The 17,567-nt window shown below is 39.2% G+C and overlaps 1 protein-coding gene across 14 annotated transcripts in view; it reads right to left on the reverse strand.

The window, feature by feature from the left end:
• The window catches only part of KMT2C (lysine methyltransferase 2C), a 205,097-nt gene that overhangs the window by 168,381 nt on the left and 19,149 nt on the right, over window positions 1-17,567 (reverse strand). Inside the window, exon 1 of one of the 14 annotated variants that reach the window (XM_026091601.1) lies at window positions 17,291-17,554. The exons of 12 other annotated variants lie outside the window; for them this stretch is intronic. In XM_026091601.1, the coding sequence (XP_025947386.1) occupies window positions 17,291-17,292 (2 nt within the window). In that variant the 5' untranslated portion in view covers window positions 17,293-17,554. Of the gene's footprint in view, window positions 1-17,163; window positions 17,555-17,567 lie in introns of those variants that run through there. One more of the 14 variants, XM_026091602.1, reaches the window with a different exon arrangement.

The following is a 17,567-nucleotide window of genomic DNA, read 5'->3' on the forward strand; positions in this document are numbered from 1 at the left end:
AGAATGTAGCATTTAAATATATTTATTTTCAAAATAAAAAGCCATCAATGCTCCACATTTCTTCATTTCTGCATATTGCATATTTAACTACCTAGGCACATGCTAGAGCCATCAGGTCATTGAGGGGCTTGCTTTCTCAGAAAGTTGTGCCTTCCAAAGCCTACCGATTTCAGCGGGCGCCATGGGATCACCCTGTTTCAAAGGACTGAGCAGCACGGAGTGCAATATACTTTGCAGCGTAACAAAATATATACTTTGCAGCATAATAAAATATTCTATTGAAATCCCGAGATCTAAAAAACAATGACTTCATTGCTTCTTTTGACTTTTCCGCTGTAAAATTCAACTCCAAGGTAGTAATTGGCAGGGACAAAATTATGTAGCAATTAGGGCATGACAGCAAAAGCAAACAAGAACTGAAAATGGGTTCGACACTTCTGGTAACAAGCAGGTAATTATCACAGCAGCTTGAAAGGGGCATAATCAACCAAACTGACATCATCCCTCCCACATAATAAAATGTGAAATCCCTTTACGTGCAATGTAGCTCTTACACACAGCTGGTAAATGCTGCTAGTCTAGTCTCTATGTCAGTGGCTGTGTAACAGCTGAGGTTACATTTGGGGCAGCTCGAGAGTGGATATTTTTATTTATTTTATTATTTATTTACTTAAAGCGATGATGACTGTTACATGTTTTCATCTGTTCTCGAAGAGAAAGACCGTTTGCAGAAAGCAGTATATTATGAAAATGCCTTCCTTTCTTCTTTCAGTACAATTCTAGCTTTAAAGCTCTCAGAATACAGAAAAATTCTTGGCCTAAGGGGCACAACTGCTACTGCGTTGCCTACAAGATAAAACAGAAGTTGAATGTTTTTCAAATAAAAATAGGAAGTTGCTAGCTTTAAGTATGTTCAACTTTTAACTACCAGATTTCACCAGCGACACATGTTCAAGCTTTTTCCGATCAACATTTTATTTAAATTTAAGTGTGACCATTAACTATTGTCTCAAAGCGTTATTATCTCGGGGACACTTCTATTGTTCTGATCAACAGAAAGTCTAGCTGCAGTGTAAACCTCAATGTATTTATCTTCACAACATGTTTCTGAGGTAATTAAAATAAAATCTGCAAAAAAAAAAAAATCCATTTATCTGCTGTCCGCTTGCAGCAGTCCTTTATCGCAAGGTTCTCACTCTCGTCAGCGAAGTGTCTTGAAATCCTGTCGGCCCTGGCTCAATACTGGTTGTTTTATCTGCCCAAGGAGGCAGGGGAAAATCTCCCTCTTCTTTCTCTGTATTTTGTACACTCCCAACCTATGTCCCTTTCCATTTTCGCTCTCCCCATGTTGACAAACCCATTTACTTCAATACCGCCTGTCAATATCATTAGCTGGCTGTTTCCGCCTCCTTCCAGCTCATTAAGACCAGTAAGGCTGAATCTAACACTAATCCCTACGGTCTGCCATTAACTATTTCTGCCCGGCCCCAGTCTTTCAGACAGGTTTTGTTCCTTGTTTCTCRGATACAAGCAATTTCAAACACCCTGGAATAGTGGTTCAATTTGTATTGATTTTTTGAGTGAGATTTCCACAAAACATGGGCAGAGAACCCACACCTACCGTTTTGTAAACTGCGCTGCAAGTATCATGAGCAAAATACGTACATTATTGACATTTATCTCCTTATCTCTGAGCTAAATAGCCGATCCACAGCACTAACACATCGCAACAAAAGTTCTTCCGACACCTGTTACCCTGAACACTCTTTTACCGTTATTTTCTACAGACCAGGCACAGCATTCTCACAAAGCAAGCCAAAAGCTGGGTTCCTACCGCTGAACTTTTCAAAAGCACCAAGGTAATTTTGAATAATATTATTAATTTCAAATTGCAAACTTTGATGTCAGTGTGTAGCCCAGACATAGCACGTCTTGACTTGTGGAACTTGTGTAGCTTACTGGAAGGTAAAATCGATGCAGACAAAGCAGAAGATATCCGATAACTGACTGTATGCTACCAATGTGGTAACGATTCTAATAATATCCAGTTCTTTCTGCCTATTTGCACTATCTGAAACCTCAAACTACTTATAAAAGTTAAATTTGAACAAGAGCTAAAATTCTAGCAGCAATTCTGTTAACCAGAAAACGATAAAAACCTAAGCTTACCAATTTTGGACTGTTCCACAGAAAGTGAAAGGAAACACTGACTGCAAAGCTAAAAAACATAAAGACTTTAAATAAAAAAAGTAAATCAAAAAACTTTCTTTAAACCAATTGCTACTGATGAGACCTCTTCCTCTTAAAAAGCACTGCTTCTGTAAAGAATCTCATAGTAAAATCACGGTGTTTAAGTACAAAGGGTAGTTTTATACCTTACACTTCCAAAAGTTTGGACGGCTCCAACAACAAAGCTCACAGGAGACTCTGGCAATGGTCAAATATTCAGCAAAAGTACCATCTAAGCACCACACACCTCTGCAAAGAGAGGCTGCCTTGTCATGGCTGGGCTCCCAYCGCCGCTGCCCACGCGGGCCCGTGAGCGGTCGCACTGGCCGAGGAACAGCAGCGAGCAGCTGCGCTACGCGGCCACTGCTGAAGTCTCTCCTGCCAGCAGAAAACACCTCTGCAATCACGGCCTTAAACGGCCGGGAAACACAAAGCTAAGTTGCAGATTTCCATTACTAGCAACACATGGGCACGTAAATTACCAGAGACCAGTTCCTCACATGTTATTTCATAATCCAAAGAGATGCGCCGGGATACTTTCAATAACACTTAATCACCACCTTCTCTTCTGCATGTTCCTGTGTTTTGCTTTGATGATGGATTCCAATAGAAACGCCTTTTTAGCTCAAGCTTACTAAGAAAGCTCAAATGACATTCACCATCTGCGGCATTCAGAATATTGGGAAAAGGATATTCTAAGATACTTAATTCTCAAGACTTGGGAGAAAACTCCAGAGACCCAAAACTTTCAGGTCCAGTGTTCTGACCTACAAGCTGCAAAATGAGCGTATAACGTCACATCACAGAGGAAAGAATACTCTTTTTCTTATCTGCATGTGGATCCTAGAGTAAAGGTAATGTGACTGAGTGACCCTAAGGGAAACATTTTTCATCTGAACAGCTGGCAGTAACGTTTTGTTGAAGGAGCACAATATTTCAAAATAACCAGAACACCTCCCCGTAACAGCTTTGGAAAGATGCAAGGCAGACAGAAGTAAAAATATACCCCAAACTTTTACTTGTCTAAACACAGAGAGGCACACCTCAATATTTTCTTTTGTTATACCCAATTCTACGTGCCTATTTTCAGATCTGTTGAGAATCTACCTCTTTGAATAATGAAATCAAAAGTTGGGTTAAATTTACCTTAGAAAACAAAGACAAACTAAGGTTTCAGTCAGTACAGACTCACCTCATATCAGCATGTTCCAACGGTTAATTTATTGCACAGTAATACTAAGCTGGTAACACACAGCACGAGGGCATCAAATTAAAATAAAAAAAAAAAAAAAAAACAGAAATAGTGCTACCATTAAAAAACAGTATCACTCACCAATGCCACTGAATGAATTGTAAGCTTAAGCAAAAACTATCACTAAATGTCAACTTTAGTAGCTATTTGAAGTAGATTTCTGTTGTTCCACTTCCAAATCAAATGAAGGAACTGCTTAAACGCTTAGCCTTGGATGTGCACGGTAAAATAAACATGCGAATAAAAATCCCCCAGCCCGAGACTCTGACTCAAAGCTCTCACACCTGCACGTGCAGTGCTAAGCAACCGGCGCRGGTTTTCAAGGACTGTCCGAAAGCCCTTCTCTCTGTTACCAGCACTGCTCTGAGAGCCCTCATAAACGGCCTGCAAAACTGTAAGCGATTATGAAAGCCATTTTGTTTTTTCTGGATGAAAAACGATATGTTCTGAAGACAAAACCCTTCTCCTTTTCAAATTCTCTTGCCCATAAATTTCATATTCAAGTTCATATAACAATATAACAAAAATTAAAACTGTGAAATTAAATACCTAAAAAAAATCTACATCATCACTACTAGGATTTATAAAAAAGTTCCTATCAGTGGCTTTGATTTTTTTAAAGTGATTACAGCACACTTTACAAAATGTACTGTTGAGGAATTAATCGGGAAAAATCCTCAACATTTTCACACACTCCTGAGAAATCTCAGACAAAAATAAGTTTGCTGCCCTATTTCACCAACTGCAAAGTTCAATCTCTGCTACCCAGCGCACGCTAACATTATAGGAACCAAGTTTCTTCATTCACTTCAGTAGAAAAAAAATCATTTGCAAAATACACTGGTGGACTGCTGTGTTACTTATGAACAGCTGTAATTGAAGTTCACAGGTCAAATCTTAAATATTAAGTCAGCAGCTTTCTGCTTCTATTTATCAAGCAGTTGTTCCGAGTAAGGATAGCAACTACTGATGTTTTGAGCACACATAAAAAAACCTTAATCTTTTGGAAGTTATTCATTTCTCAAGAGGTGCAATAGAAAACACCAAGGCCGACCAGTTCTTCTACGTAACAACTGTATCAAAAGAAAATGTACTTAAAGCGAGTGTGACTCAGCTAAGCAGCAACTACACATTTAGAAGAGGGCCGTGTTTCAGCAAAGCAAAATGAGTTCCAGTATTCTCCTACAACCAGATTTTTAATACTTGCATTAAAGCACTGGCAGTTGTTTTTGCAGAACTAGGAAAATATAATCAAGCTCTTATTAAGCACTTTTTAAAACAAATTTATAAATGTACATGTAAAGGTAGCATGTCCAAAGTCACAAGTACAAGCTTAAAAAAAAAAAAAAAAAAAATCTATGGCCAACAAGCTATTTAGAGACTTTTAAAAAATTACTCAGGAAGCTTTAGGAATCCCAGTAATATCAAAATATTTTAAAAATAATAAAAAGCCAAGATTTAAGCGACGTTAGAAAATCCTTCCCTAAAACTCCCAGTTATTCCAATACTTCTTAAAGCACAGTTTCATGACAAAAATATTTTTTTGTGTGGCCCAGCCATACAAAAGGATTCTTCGGGATGCCAAACACTTTCAGACCTCTCTGGTGATGACTCATCCTGTTATGTATACAAAGCTTTCATAAAAAAAAAAAAAAAAAAAAAAAAAAAAAAAGCCAGTTGGCACCATCGCAGATCCTCAGTTAGCAATCTTCAACTTACTGTTATTTCTTGTACAAAGTATTCTAAACACTCTGCAATAAAGTATTCTGGCATGCTAATTTGGGGGAGGAAAACGTGCAACTTCACTTGAATGGCCTTTCTTACACAAAGAGCAAGTTTCTGCTCTGTTCCACCAAGTGCTCCAAGATGGCCTCAAATAAAATTTCTAGCTCGACAGAAATTCTTTGTTGTTCCACATCAGTTCCTTGCCAGTTACACTGATCAACCATTTTGCCAGAACAAGAAAAATAAGTCTTTCAAAATGAGTCTTGATGAGTGTAATAAAAAGAATCACTTCTAAAACAAAAAAAAAGGGGGTGGGGGTGGGGGGAGGGTTTAAACTGCCCTGAAAACTTTGGAAATGTTCTTCCTGGCTATCTCCTTCAAAGCATTATTTGAATACCAAAAAAACCTGAACTTATTTATTTAGACGATCTGTTGTACTTCAACAAAGTCACAATAAACCAAAAGTGCCACATAAGCGTAAATATTGTAATGAGCTGTATTACCACATCACTATTTGCCAATAAAAAAAGCAATTTTTTATAACTTCTTTGAAATGTGTTTTTTTTTTTAACTGGCTACTGTTTGTTTTAATTATACACATGACTGTTTGCAAAATGTACTAGAAAACAGGAGTTTCCCCCAGCACTCCACACACACACACACACACACACACACACACACACACACAGAGTCCAGGTACTGGGCACTCTGTTCCTTCGAGTGCTGGATCCGGCCTTTCCGGACTAGCCCTACACGCTGAGAGGAGTTTGCATTCCTGACTGCTCATCTTTGTACCTGTGCGCAGCAGCTAGCAAGGTACACGCCGAGATTACAGCAACTGTGGAGCTCCAAGTTAAAAGAGCATTTGCGTTTTGAAAACCACCTCAAGACTCACTTCACACAGGCAGCCAGTGTGGAGACAGCAACCTTCACATGCTATCGTTCTGGACCAAATTCAAACGAACAAACTAGGTACGAATAATTTCCTTTATTTTCAATCCCTGTAGTCTCTCGCTTCTCTAGTAATTTAGTTCCTCGCATTGCTCCTTTCCTAAATATGGCCATAGCTGCCTAAGAAGCCAGTCTCTGCTCTGTGCCAGCTATGCAATTTCTCTTTCCCACTGGGGACATGCTTTCCAGCATCTCCGATCTTTTCAGAACAAACGCCTCCCCCACCACTGCTACATATACATTTTATTTTATTTTTTTTAAAAACGCCTCTTACCCACAGTAGCTCCAAGTGCCAAATCATCTACTTTCAGAGTGTCAAAAGAAAAGCCAGATCTAAGAACTTATATAGCACTTTCTATCCCTTCTTCTACAGCATGTTGATTCAGAGATRATACTCTTCATTTGCTCCAATTCCAACGACCACATGAACTCAGTTGTCTCTCTCCAGTCATTTAAGCTGATCAGAGGACTTGAACTAACTATACCATGTTTCCAATAAGTTTAGGTTTTCTATGGGTGGTATCAAGACCACCCGATCAAAGACACAAATTAAATCTGGGGATTCACACTGCAAGTCTTTGAGCTCGAAGCGTACCGAGTTCCATGCTTTACAAAAAAATAACCCTAAAGAACAACTCATTTTTTTCCTACTTACAAACAAGATAACAAGGCTCATCTTAGCATAACTAAATCCTTCTGATTTCATTAATTTAGTTGTGGGTTTTTGTTATTCTATCATTATTTTTTTAGTACCATAGGTGGCCATGGCAAATTACCAACATAATTTCAGCTGGTTCTCTATTGCAATATGCTAGCTTACTAATTAAATGCAACAAAAAATGACAACAGTCTTCAGTAGTTAAGAAAGAGAGGTACAGGAAAACAAGAGACCTGCTGTCAACAATGGGAACTTTGTATTTCGTATTTATTTTTGCATGAGTACATTTTAAATGAAAGCAGAGTATTTTCATTTACCCACATTTAATCATCTGTCAATGTATGAGAACAGGTTAATAATGGAAAGCTAAACAAATGAAGTGTCTTTTTGAGGGAGGTCTGAATAAGGCTGGGGTTTGGGGTGGGGAACGATCACAGTCTCACAAGCAAGGGAGCCATTTCAAAACACCCAGTCGCACATAATGGAGGGTCTGGGACAAAGCATGGTCTTGACTCCATTTAATACAAAACAGGGAGTGCCTTAACCGTGTTTTAATAAGGGTTTGCACGTGACACGCTCTGTTTGACACTGAAATGCTGCTGTAGTTGCCATATAGCCACCTTGGCATTTGGTGAGTTATCCTCAAACTGGCCAGTACAGTTCCCTTAAGGACAGACGGATGGACAGACAGATGGACGAAAGAAAGAAGAAAGATGCAGCAGCTATCGTCAACAACACTTATCTGTCAATATAGCCACGTTTTTTTAAAAGATCTTTACATCCACTGACATCAGCATGATCAGCTGTGAAATCTAAACCCACCAATAACCAGTCCTAACAGGAAACATAACAAGCAGAATAATTAAGTCAGTTTATGCCAGGTATAGATAAAGTTCATCATCCAGATACAAATGCTTTGAAACTAAAAGAATGAAGCAAAACCTAAGCTACATAATGTAGACATCAAAACATCAGAAAACAAGATCCCATAATTTCTACAGGCTGCAAAAAACTGAAAAAACTTACTACCCAAAGGACCACAAGAAAACTTAAGTATTCTTGCTAACAGTCCAAATTAAATGCCTTCAAAAAGCAACCCTGCCCCCCCATATGCCCTTTCATCCACAAGTTTTTCAGTTTAAGTAAAATTTCACTAGGTCTTTGACACTTGTGCACCTCTTAAGAGTATACAGCACATTGTCTGCCCCGCTCCATCCCTCCATTTTCTTGATGATTAAAACCATAACTGGCTTTGAAAAGGTGGTATCTACGGAACGAGTATTCACTGTCTCTTCTAACACCTGCTAAATAGTATTGATGCTAGCAGGGGGAAGGTTCAAGCAAACCCCAAAGAAAAGGGAGCCGTTCTTCATTCACAGTTAAACTGCGGCGCTCCATGCTGAGCATGCTCAAAGTTTACAGGGGCTCAAGTGGAGGCTGGACATGTTCACAGAAGATCTCTAAAGCTCAGTGGATTTAACACAGACATACCAGCCTTGACTTCAGAAATCCCACAATTCTTTCACAACCTTCAACAATTAGTAGTTCAGGGAAGTGTCATTCCAAAATTACTCTATTCTTATTTTCCTTCCTAGGCATCTACTATCAACCACTGCAGGAAACACGATGCCAGGACATTTGGATCTTTGGTCTGACCCAGTACAGCTGTTACTGTGAAACAGATAATTTCTGCGTATTATGTTACAAACAGTCTCTGAACCAAGAGCTCAGAAGACAAAGGTCGTCATACTGACCAAATTATTTTCACACCTAAAGACTGACCTTTAACAACACTAACCTTCATTTCCAGTCCTGTATTCAACATCCTGAACTGTGAATAATGAACATTCAATTATGTAGCCTTCAGGGTTTTATAAAAGTTTCATTTCTCTAAGAGACTTGCTCATGACTTCCGTTGTCCAGAGACTCGAACGCAGGCATACAGAGAATCAATTCTGCATGGCGGGTGGCAGGGGGCCGGGGAAGGAAATGTCYGAGGATCCTGTACGCCTCCCCCTTCAGTGCATAGCTTGTTAGCCTTGATCTTTGTCAATATTATACTGAGAGGATTAGAGAAGCGGTATTTATGCCTTGTCCCTTAGTCAGGTGGTCGTTATCTTCCAAGGCAAAAAATAACCTCAAGAACAGAAAGCTTTGTGTCATACAGCCATGCTTTTGGCAAGATGTAAACTTTCGTATCAAAACCCACCTACTTTTCTCGCATTTAAGCAACRCACTGAGTTCTTTAGGCAGTTCAGCTATCAATGGATTCTCCTAAGTCACCAAATTCTTTGTACAGCCTCAGAAATAACCCAAATGTATCATGTGCTTCCGAGGAAAGTCATGTGACATTTTGCTGCTATCTTCTAACAGGAAATAAAAGCCAATCCTAGCAGACCAGCACTCTAACCTTACCCCTGGTACAGAATTAATAATTTTTCACTACTTGTAGTCAAAGACTGTGAAGACAGAGTTGTGGGGTTTTCTTTTGCCTCCCCCCCTTTTTTTTTCTTTCTTCTGATAAAGTAACAAACAAGCTCCTGGACACCAAAGCTCTTATTTGACTACTGTGAATATTCCACAATCTTCAAAGCTAAAACTGTGAACCTGAGAAAATGGCTGGACAGTATCTGGGGAATAGAGAGGGGTGAAAAGGGAAAGCTCTTAGGATAGTTGTCTCCTGGGGAAAAAGRGATGGAGTAAGAGGTAATATCTGTGAAATACAAAAGGGTTAGCATTAGAGTAGAGGTGCAGGAAAAAATTAGATTGTGATTATTTTATGTCACCAAACCAACCTCCCTATCAAGGTCATGACTTTTAGCATCCCACTGTCACAAGTTTCAGTTCCCAAGTTCATCTTTTGGAGGAACTTGTCATGCTGCTTTGAATTCCAGCACTGAAGGGTTAAGGATGGAGTTTTATGGCAAATGGCTAGGTTTTCACTGACGGGGTGCAAGTTCATCCTCAAGCAGGAGAGCTGTTTAATTTCGTTCACTTAGTTTCCTTGAGGGCATTTGCTGAATGTCCATGAGGAACTGATAAAAGACAAAGTATATAATCTATAATCTTTGTGATTCTGCCTCAGAACGCATTTACCATGGTGGCTGTGGAGCTCTGGTCACTAATTTTACTTCTGCTGCTCAGGCACAGTCTGGGTGTAGGCTTGTCTGCAGGGAGTTTGCTTCTGATGGGGAGCTCAGCGAGCTGAGAAGGCTGTCAGAAGGACTGGAGAGACGATTCCAGGAGAAATTATTTCAATAYAGGATCTTCTTCCAGTATAGTTTGCAACTGCTTTCTGATTTTGTAAATAGGTTTCAGGCCCCGGTTCTGTACTGACATAAGTGCTTATGTYGTAGGTGGACACTTTTTGAAAAAAAACAACACAGCCTTTATTTCCTTAAGTTTGCCCAAAATCTCATCTGTTTTTCCCAGTTACAACGGTCTGGCATAAGATACCATCTCTCCCCACAATCCTTGCCTCTCTCACAGCCTTAATAGACATAATGACACTACCGCTACTTTTTTGCCCATGACTTTACTACTGTGACACATCTTTCTCAAATTCCTTGCAAACGTTTTCATTTCATTTCACAGCTCAGAGAAAGCCACAGAAAAGTCAGAAGAAAAATATCCTTACACCATGCTGAAGAGACCAAAACCATCACTGGCTTTTCTATTACAAAGGCAATCTTCAAGACAGCCTTCCTCAGAAAAGGTCTCCTATTCTTTACCTATAAATCCATATAATTTACTAGGAGAGCCAGTGAAGCAGCCATTCTTAATCTATTTTCTGATCTGAAGAGAAAATTCTGGCACAGAAGATGGAGCAAAATGCAAGGACAGGATGTGGAGTCCGACATCCAAAATTATTCAGCTCTAAGTTGCTCTGATAAAAGTTAACATGTAACATTAGTACTTATGGTATTGCTGTGTGTTTGATGAAACTGTGTTATCAGACAGTAGGCTGGGTCTCAGACACATGAAATACACTTCCAGCTCAGGAAAAATATAGTCAAATAAGCCCAGTTCCCTCTGAACAGCCTAGACATGCCTTAAATATTCTTCTGTACACACAACATGATCATGCTTTTTGTCAATATCTAGAAGCAATGGGAGTAAAACATATGTAATTGGCCAATAGGAGTATGATAGAGAAATCAAGGACAAGCTTATGCAATTTAATACACATAATTTTTACAATTTTAAATTAGCACTATTTCTTGGGGAACATAAGTTGGCAGAAAACTGTCTTCAAAATTTGCTGAAATTTGAAGAGTGAAAAAACTATTCTGCAATGTCTGGTTTATTTTTTCTAAAGAATCCTGTTCTCCACAGGTTTGGTCTTGTATAGTAACAATCAGTTCTCATTATTCAAAATAGTAGAAAAGAAGGGCTTGGATTATCAAATCCTTATTTGTACTGGTGAGCATTTACTCTCATGACTTTTTTTGTTTAATTTTAATGGAAAGCCTTCTATTGACTTCAGACCTCTTYTGAAACAGAATTTTGTACCTTAGAGAATACCCTGTCACCTTGATTAATAATTAAATGAATCCATAAAGTACTTATTCACTAACAGTTCTTTACTTGGAGATATAGAGGCATTAATAATGAGAGCAGTTGCACAGCACTGGTGAAGCTGTCAGCAGCAGACATTTAAGACTGGGCAGCCATATGAAAAGAAATAAACACGCAGGACTGTTCGCACACGCGCTGTACGTAGGTGTATCGATGATGAGGASGACTACCTCCCCCCAGCCTTCCTCCCTCCCAGGTATCCGCTTGCAGGGAACGGCAGCAAACAGGCTTCACCAGCACTGGTGGCGGCAGCGCATGTCACAACTGGCAGTAACAATTTCTGGCTACACAGCACAGTTTAGAAACTCTGACTTTCCGGTAACATACTAAACAGAAGTCAACCAATTTCAAAACATTCCCAAGGGAGGCAATAGAAATGCCGAGAATAGCAGGTATTCAGGGATTCGGCACTAGGATTCCAACACTTTCTATGGAAAAGTTACATAACCRTCTCAGTAACTCAACAATGGTCATCGAGACAAATTAAATAGCTATGTGCCGTTTTGAAAAATGGAAAAGATAAAATGATAACTTAACAAGCCCCGATAGTTAAACATCGTCCTACCTCATTCTAGGTGATTTTACTACCTGAAGACAAATATAAAGAAAAAAGTAAATATTTAATTATTTGACATGTAATACAGAAGCTAAACAAAACATACGGGCCTGATTCCCCTCCCTGGCCTATAGTTTAAAGAATTTGTTCATGGAAGACTGTACCCTAATCCACACAAATCACTTTCAAAAATTTTCAGACCTTCTTTACTGTCACACTCTCTGTCCAAGAACTAGACTTCAAATTTTAACAGTTGCTGCTTCTGGAGCTGTGTAACACTGTCTTTACAGTGCTATTACAACCTTTTTTTTTTTATTTAAAACCCCTGCTTTCTGTAACAAGGAGAAAACAAGACAAAGGCCGAACAAAGGAAAAAGACTGCTCACAGACGAGCAATTGCACAAACACGGATTAAGGTGAAAGAAAAAGGACTGAAGTCTATACTTCTCATCCTCAAGCTCCCATCCATCTTAAAGGTTACATTCCTGTAACTCCAGATTCCCCTTTTCTGATCACTGCAAAAAAAGCACTCCCCAAAGCACTCTACCTTGCTTCTGCACCCATTCCTATGTGCAATCAGCTTTTGACTAAAATATCTTAAAGTCGAAGTGAAAATTTTCAAACAAGAAGAGTCTACCAAAGGTTAAAGTAGAACTTTTCAACCCAGGCCTCCATTTTATGACAGTTCTAAACATACAATGAATTGCAGCTCCTGCAATGACTGTGACCGAACCTTTTGTACACAGCGCAAGGCAAGTCTGACACGGGAATGCCAACAGCTAACACACCTTTTCTTATTCGGCCCAGGTCAAATAACCCTGGAAATGATTAGAAAAGATTCCAGACACATTCCGTTATCATTCTCCTTGACCATCTTCAGTATCTTCTCACTTGTTCTGAAAGTTTAACTCCTTCTCAGTGGTACTGCAAAACTGTATAGCCAAAAATCACCCAATTCGAGTGGAAGTGCAACACGACTGAAACAAAGCCATAAACTTTAGTCCTCCTTCTCACGGCCCCACATATGCAGTCCTTGTATAATCCCATCCAACACATCCCTTCCCTTCCACTCTCGCCAACGCAGCTCATCTTTTCACACTGTTCCTCACGCTTAGAAAAACCTTCCAATTCTGTCAAACTTCTACCTTTTCTGTATCAAATTACTTGTGAGGGCTTATTTCTGCAGAACCACATGCATAAGTAAGAATTCCACTTGAGGTTGTTTAAATTCTGGAAAAGATACAGGTCTCATTCCTCCTGGCATAATCCCATTTCAAACAGATTCCCTATGGAAAGGTTATTCCCTAACTGCCCACTTCAGAGTTTGTCACATCTTTCTCTGAAGCATCTGGTGTTAGACACCACCGGGGCAAGAGAATAATTTAGACCATAGCTGTCTAGGGCAGGCGGCTAACTAAAAAATAAGGAAAAAACCCTGCTCTCACATACTCTTCTTCCTAAACGGAGTCCTACAAAAGCAATCTACATTATCTTTTCACAGTACTAGGCCATTTTAGGCACAAAAATTAAAACTAAAAATAGTAATGAGAAAAAAAAGAGATAAGAAAATATAAAGTAACAACACGGAAGTGCTTGTGTTCAGAATGAATACATTCAGTTCCCTCTAAAATAAAGAATACACTGCTGAAATAAAATTACACCTGAGAACTGCAAGTCCTGACTAAACAAACAAATTCACAAGCAGACTTCTTCCAAGCCTTCATCTTCTATGAGTGTCTAATTAAGTAACATTACTCAAGTATTTACCTTTCAAAGCCTGACAACTAGGATGCAAACATGGGTCAAAGTAGCCAACACTAAATGATTTATTTTCTAGCTATATTACAAAAGCACAATTAGCAGAAACCACACTTACTGTGTAACATTTCAGCAGTGAATATACACAAGAGAGAGACTACATGTAGGAGATAGACAGAAATGTATATGTTACTATAACTAACTTATAACATCTTATGGAGGATTCAAACATCCTCCATATGTGCAATACAATCTACATTTATGCCTGGCATTGCACTTCAACTTTGAGATGAAAATAAATCCTAACAAGGCCACATATAATTATGATCCATTTTTAAAAAATCAAAGATATTTTCAAAGGAACAAGTTTAGCYCTGATGTTTTGCCACTCATTTTGATAAGCATTTATAATCTAAGATGTTCAATTTTAGGAAAAAAATCTGTAAACACCACCCAGTTAAAAATGCGTTTGCTGAACAGAGGCCACACCAGATTACAAACACAAAGATCTGGATGCTCTTAAACAGAAAGCAGACACCTATTTTCAGTACAACATTACACTCTCTCTACCATACCACTTTCCCTACCAAATTTTTATGACATTTCCTGGTTCACCTAGGTTATCCCAGAATGCACCACTGTGACATAGCAAATGCCATGAATTGCAATAAGACATCTGATATCTGTGATATCACATTTTGGGATATTGCCAGCGAAGAAGAACGTGCCAAAAGGATTTCACAGAGGAAAGACAGAATTATAAAAGACTAGCTAAAGGCCTACTGTCAACTTTTTTTTTTTAAGGCTTCTTTCTGAAAACACACTACATACTACAGTTTCCAGAAGCCTTAGTAACTGCTAAAATTGGAATGGCCTGAAAAAAAGCAAAACAAAAGAAGTATCTTTCCTTGAGCTTGTTTAGAGGGAGGTTTGACAACASTCGAGTCAGCTTCCCCTTTCCTGGCCTGAACACTTTATACTAAAAAGTATATACTATTCTATACTAAGTGTTTTCTATCCACACTTTAAGAACAGGAAAACGGAGTTGCAAAGCCGTAAGAATTGAGAGCAGTGATGWTAAAAAGAATACTTTCAACTTTATTTCATATAGCTGACTAAATTTCAAGTTGAAAATACCCTTGGAAAGCATATGCCAAATGGTTCTTTTAGCCTGAAACAAAAGCAGAAATCAATACCTGGCTTCTTTTCATTTCTGCTCTGCCGTTTAGCTTTCTGATATCTTTTTCAGGCAAGCCCAATGAACAATCACATGTTAAGAGAGCTTACRTGATGCAACTACTTTCCACTGGCAAAATACGTAAAGGACAGTAAGGCCACCCCTCCCTTCCCCCCCCCCCAAAAAAAAAACCTCTTAATGAACATTTTGCCAAAACTCCGCAGGAGTTTCTGTTTGGGAAAGAATAGMATAGGAATAAAAGAGGTATAAGTCAACCTAGTACACAGTGTGACCAAATAATTATATCAAACTCACGGACAGTACCTACAAAAGAGAATGGACAGCATTTCTCCTTAAGAGCATCTAGATTTAATGTAGACAGAATATTGCTTATTATTCTGCATGGAACAGATACAACACGAGTAGAGTCATAAAACAGTTTACAAAGCAGACTTGCGAGTGAGGCAAACAACTAAAAACTGCAGATACTCAATAAGCTCCAAGCATATAATCAAAAGAAATGATATTTACAATAAAGCAGTAAAAGAGGTATCCACCAGTGCTTTAAAATATTAACAAATGAAACGTATAGTAGTCATTAGTGAGACTAATGAATGGGTAGCATAAATGCAGCTGATCACATCAGCGCTGATAAAAGTACATTTTGTCTCCTGTCTTCATTTATCTTACAAGTAGATGGTTAAAATATTTGCACTAAACAGTCTGGGAGCTGCAGTTTTTTCCATAGCAAGCGTATTGTACTGTGCAGGAAGACAAAACATAATACACTAACAACATCATGATGTACARAGAAGACAAAAAAACCCTATATGGATGCTAAAGCTTCGTAATTTGTTTACTTCAATATGTAGTATTTTATATAACCACTGGGAACCTTTAAATGTCTGCCTATTTGTGTTAGTGTTGCAATAGAAATACTAATCCACCACTGTTTTATTTCAACCAACACAAAAAACATGAAACTATTTTCATATCGATCGTTAGTTCCTTCAAAAACTATAATTATGCCAAATAATACTATTCTAGGAAACAGGAAAGTTAAATAATAAAAACCACACTAAGTCATGAACGTTTTTCAATTATGTAATGATTCTGACTACAGTATTAACTAATGTTTCACTGGTGAATATCAGATATTTAGTATCCAGAATCAGRTACATGACCAAAATAGTTTTTTTAGGAAAATATATAACACCATACAAATTAACTGGCTCACATTTTTAAAGCACAGTTTTCATTAAAAAATAAATAAACTGCTACAAAGTAATCCCACTCAAAAAGAGAGAGCTAGCTGCTCATCTTGTCTATTTTAAAAAACAAATAAAAACAAAACATACTTTATATTTCTTTACAGTTTGCATCAAGTTTGCTGAAGCCAGTCAGTTACATAACACTTACTTTGACTTATGACCTATTTGCTCACTGCTCATACAAAATCACTGTATTGGAGGGTAGGAACATCCATTACGTGCTATGCACATTGTTTATTTTAAGAAGTGTTTGGGTTTTTTAAATTTAAAACTACAGATAAAGGTAGTTGGGAAGATCTAAAATTAACACCATACAGGTACGCTTTGAAATCATGCAAAATTAAAATGGTACTATTTTGCAAAAACAGCATGTACAGCGTACTTAAAAATATTTAGGAAAAAATAATCCTATTCATGCTCAATTTTTACATTTTCCATCACTCCAGAATTCACATCAGGAAATGAAACAGCTAAAAAAAAAGAAAAAAAAAAAAAGACTTGTACCATAGTAACCATATAAAGTCATAATTTTAAAAGAATATATGTGCGTGTGTGCCTGTACATGTGTGCACGCACACGTGTGTGAGCACCGGGGTACAACACACACACACGCACACACACACACACACACGCTCCGAACAAATGACCAGGTTACAGGATACCGGCCAGAGCTGCGCTGCGCTTGTTTGCTTGCTTGCTTGCTTGCTTGAAACGGCTGGGGATTGTCTAGCTAGCGTATAACCAGGACCTATATATACAGGTCTGAATTCAGGAGAGGGATTTTCGACCAAAGGGTGTAAAATTTTCCTCTGTCGAGTGGCAGTGGCACCTCCGTGCTCCTGCTAAGTTTCCAGGCTGGTGCTGCAGGTCGCACATCCCCTGGCTGCGCGGACACCCCCAAACCAGCTCTCCCCACAGAACCCGAGTGCAGATTGCCATATATAGCTCTGTGCCTGCTGTCACATTTTGCCCTTTAATACAAAGAAGTTAAACGCCAGATATACTCACCCCCAGCGAATTGGCTTTGCACAACATAATCCAGCCCTCTGGAACCTCTCACAAATCCCCTCTGGAAAATGGAGGGGCTGGCATCGGTGCCCACGCGTATTATCCGGAGGAAAGAGAAGTTATTTACATGTTAGGATCCGAGCCGGGCGCCGCGCGGAGACACGAAGTGCTCAGCACTCCCGCCGATCAGCCATGTTCCTCGCCGAAGGCGCCGCTCGCCCGGAGCGCTTCCCCGCAGCCCCGGCGCGGCCGGGCGGGCGCTGCGCGGCGGCTTCTAGAGGGCCCCCATGGCGGCGCCGCCGGGGGAGCGATCCGCCACGGCCCGATCGCCTCGGAACTTCGGCTCCGGGATCCTCCCCGAACCAGCCTGGAGCCGCCGAGGAGGAGGGGAGGAGGGGGAGGGG

This window comes from Apteryx rowi, unplaced genomic scaffold (assembly GCF_003343035.1).
Source record: "Apteryx rowi isolate R43461 unplaced genomic scaffold, aptRow1 scaffold_91, whole genome shotgun sequence".
In the NCBI taxonomy this organism is placed as follows: Eukaryota; Metazoa; Chordata; class Aves; order Apterygiformes; family Apterygidae; genus Apteryx; species Apteryx rowi.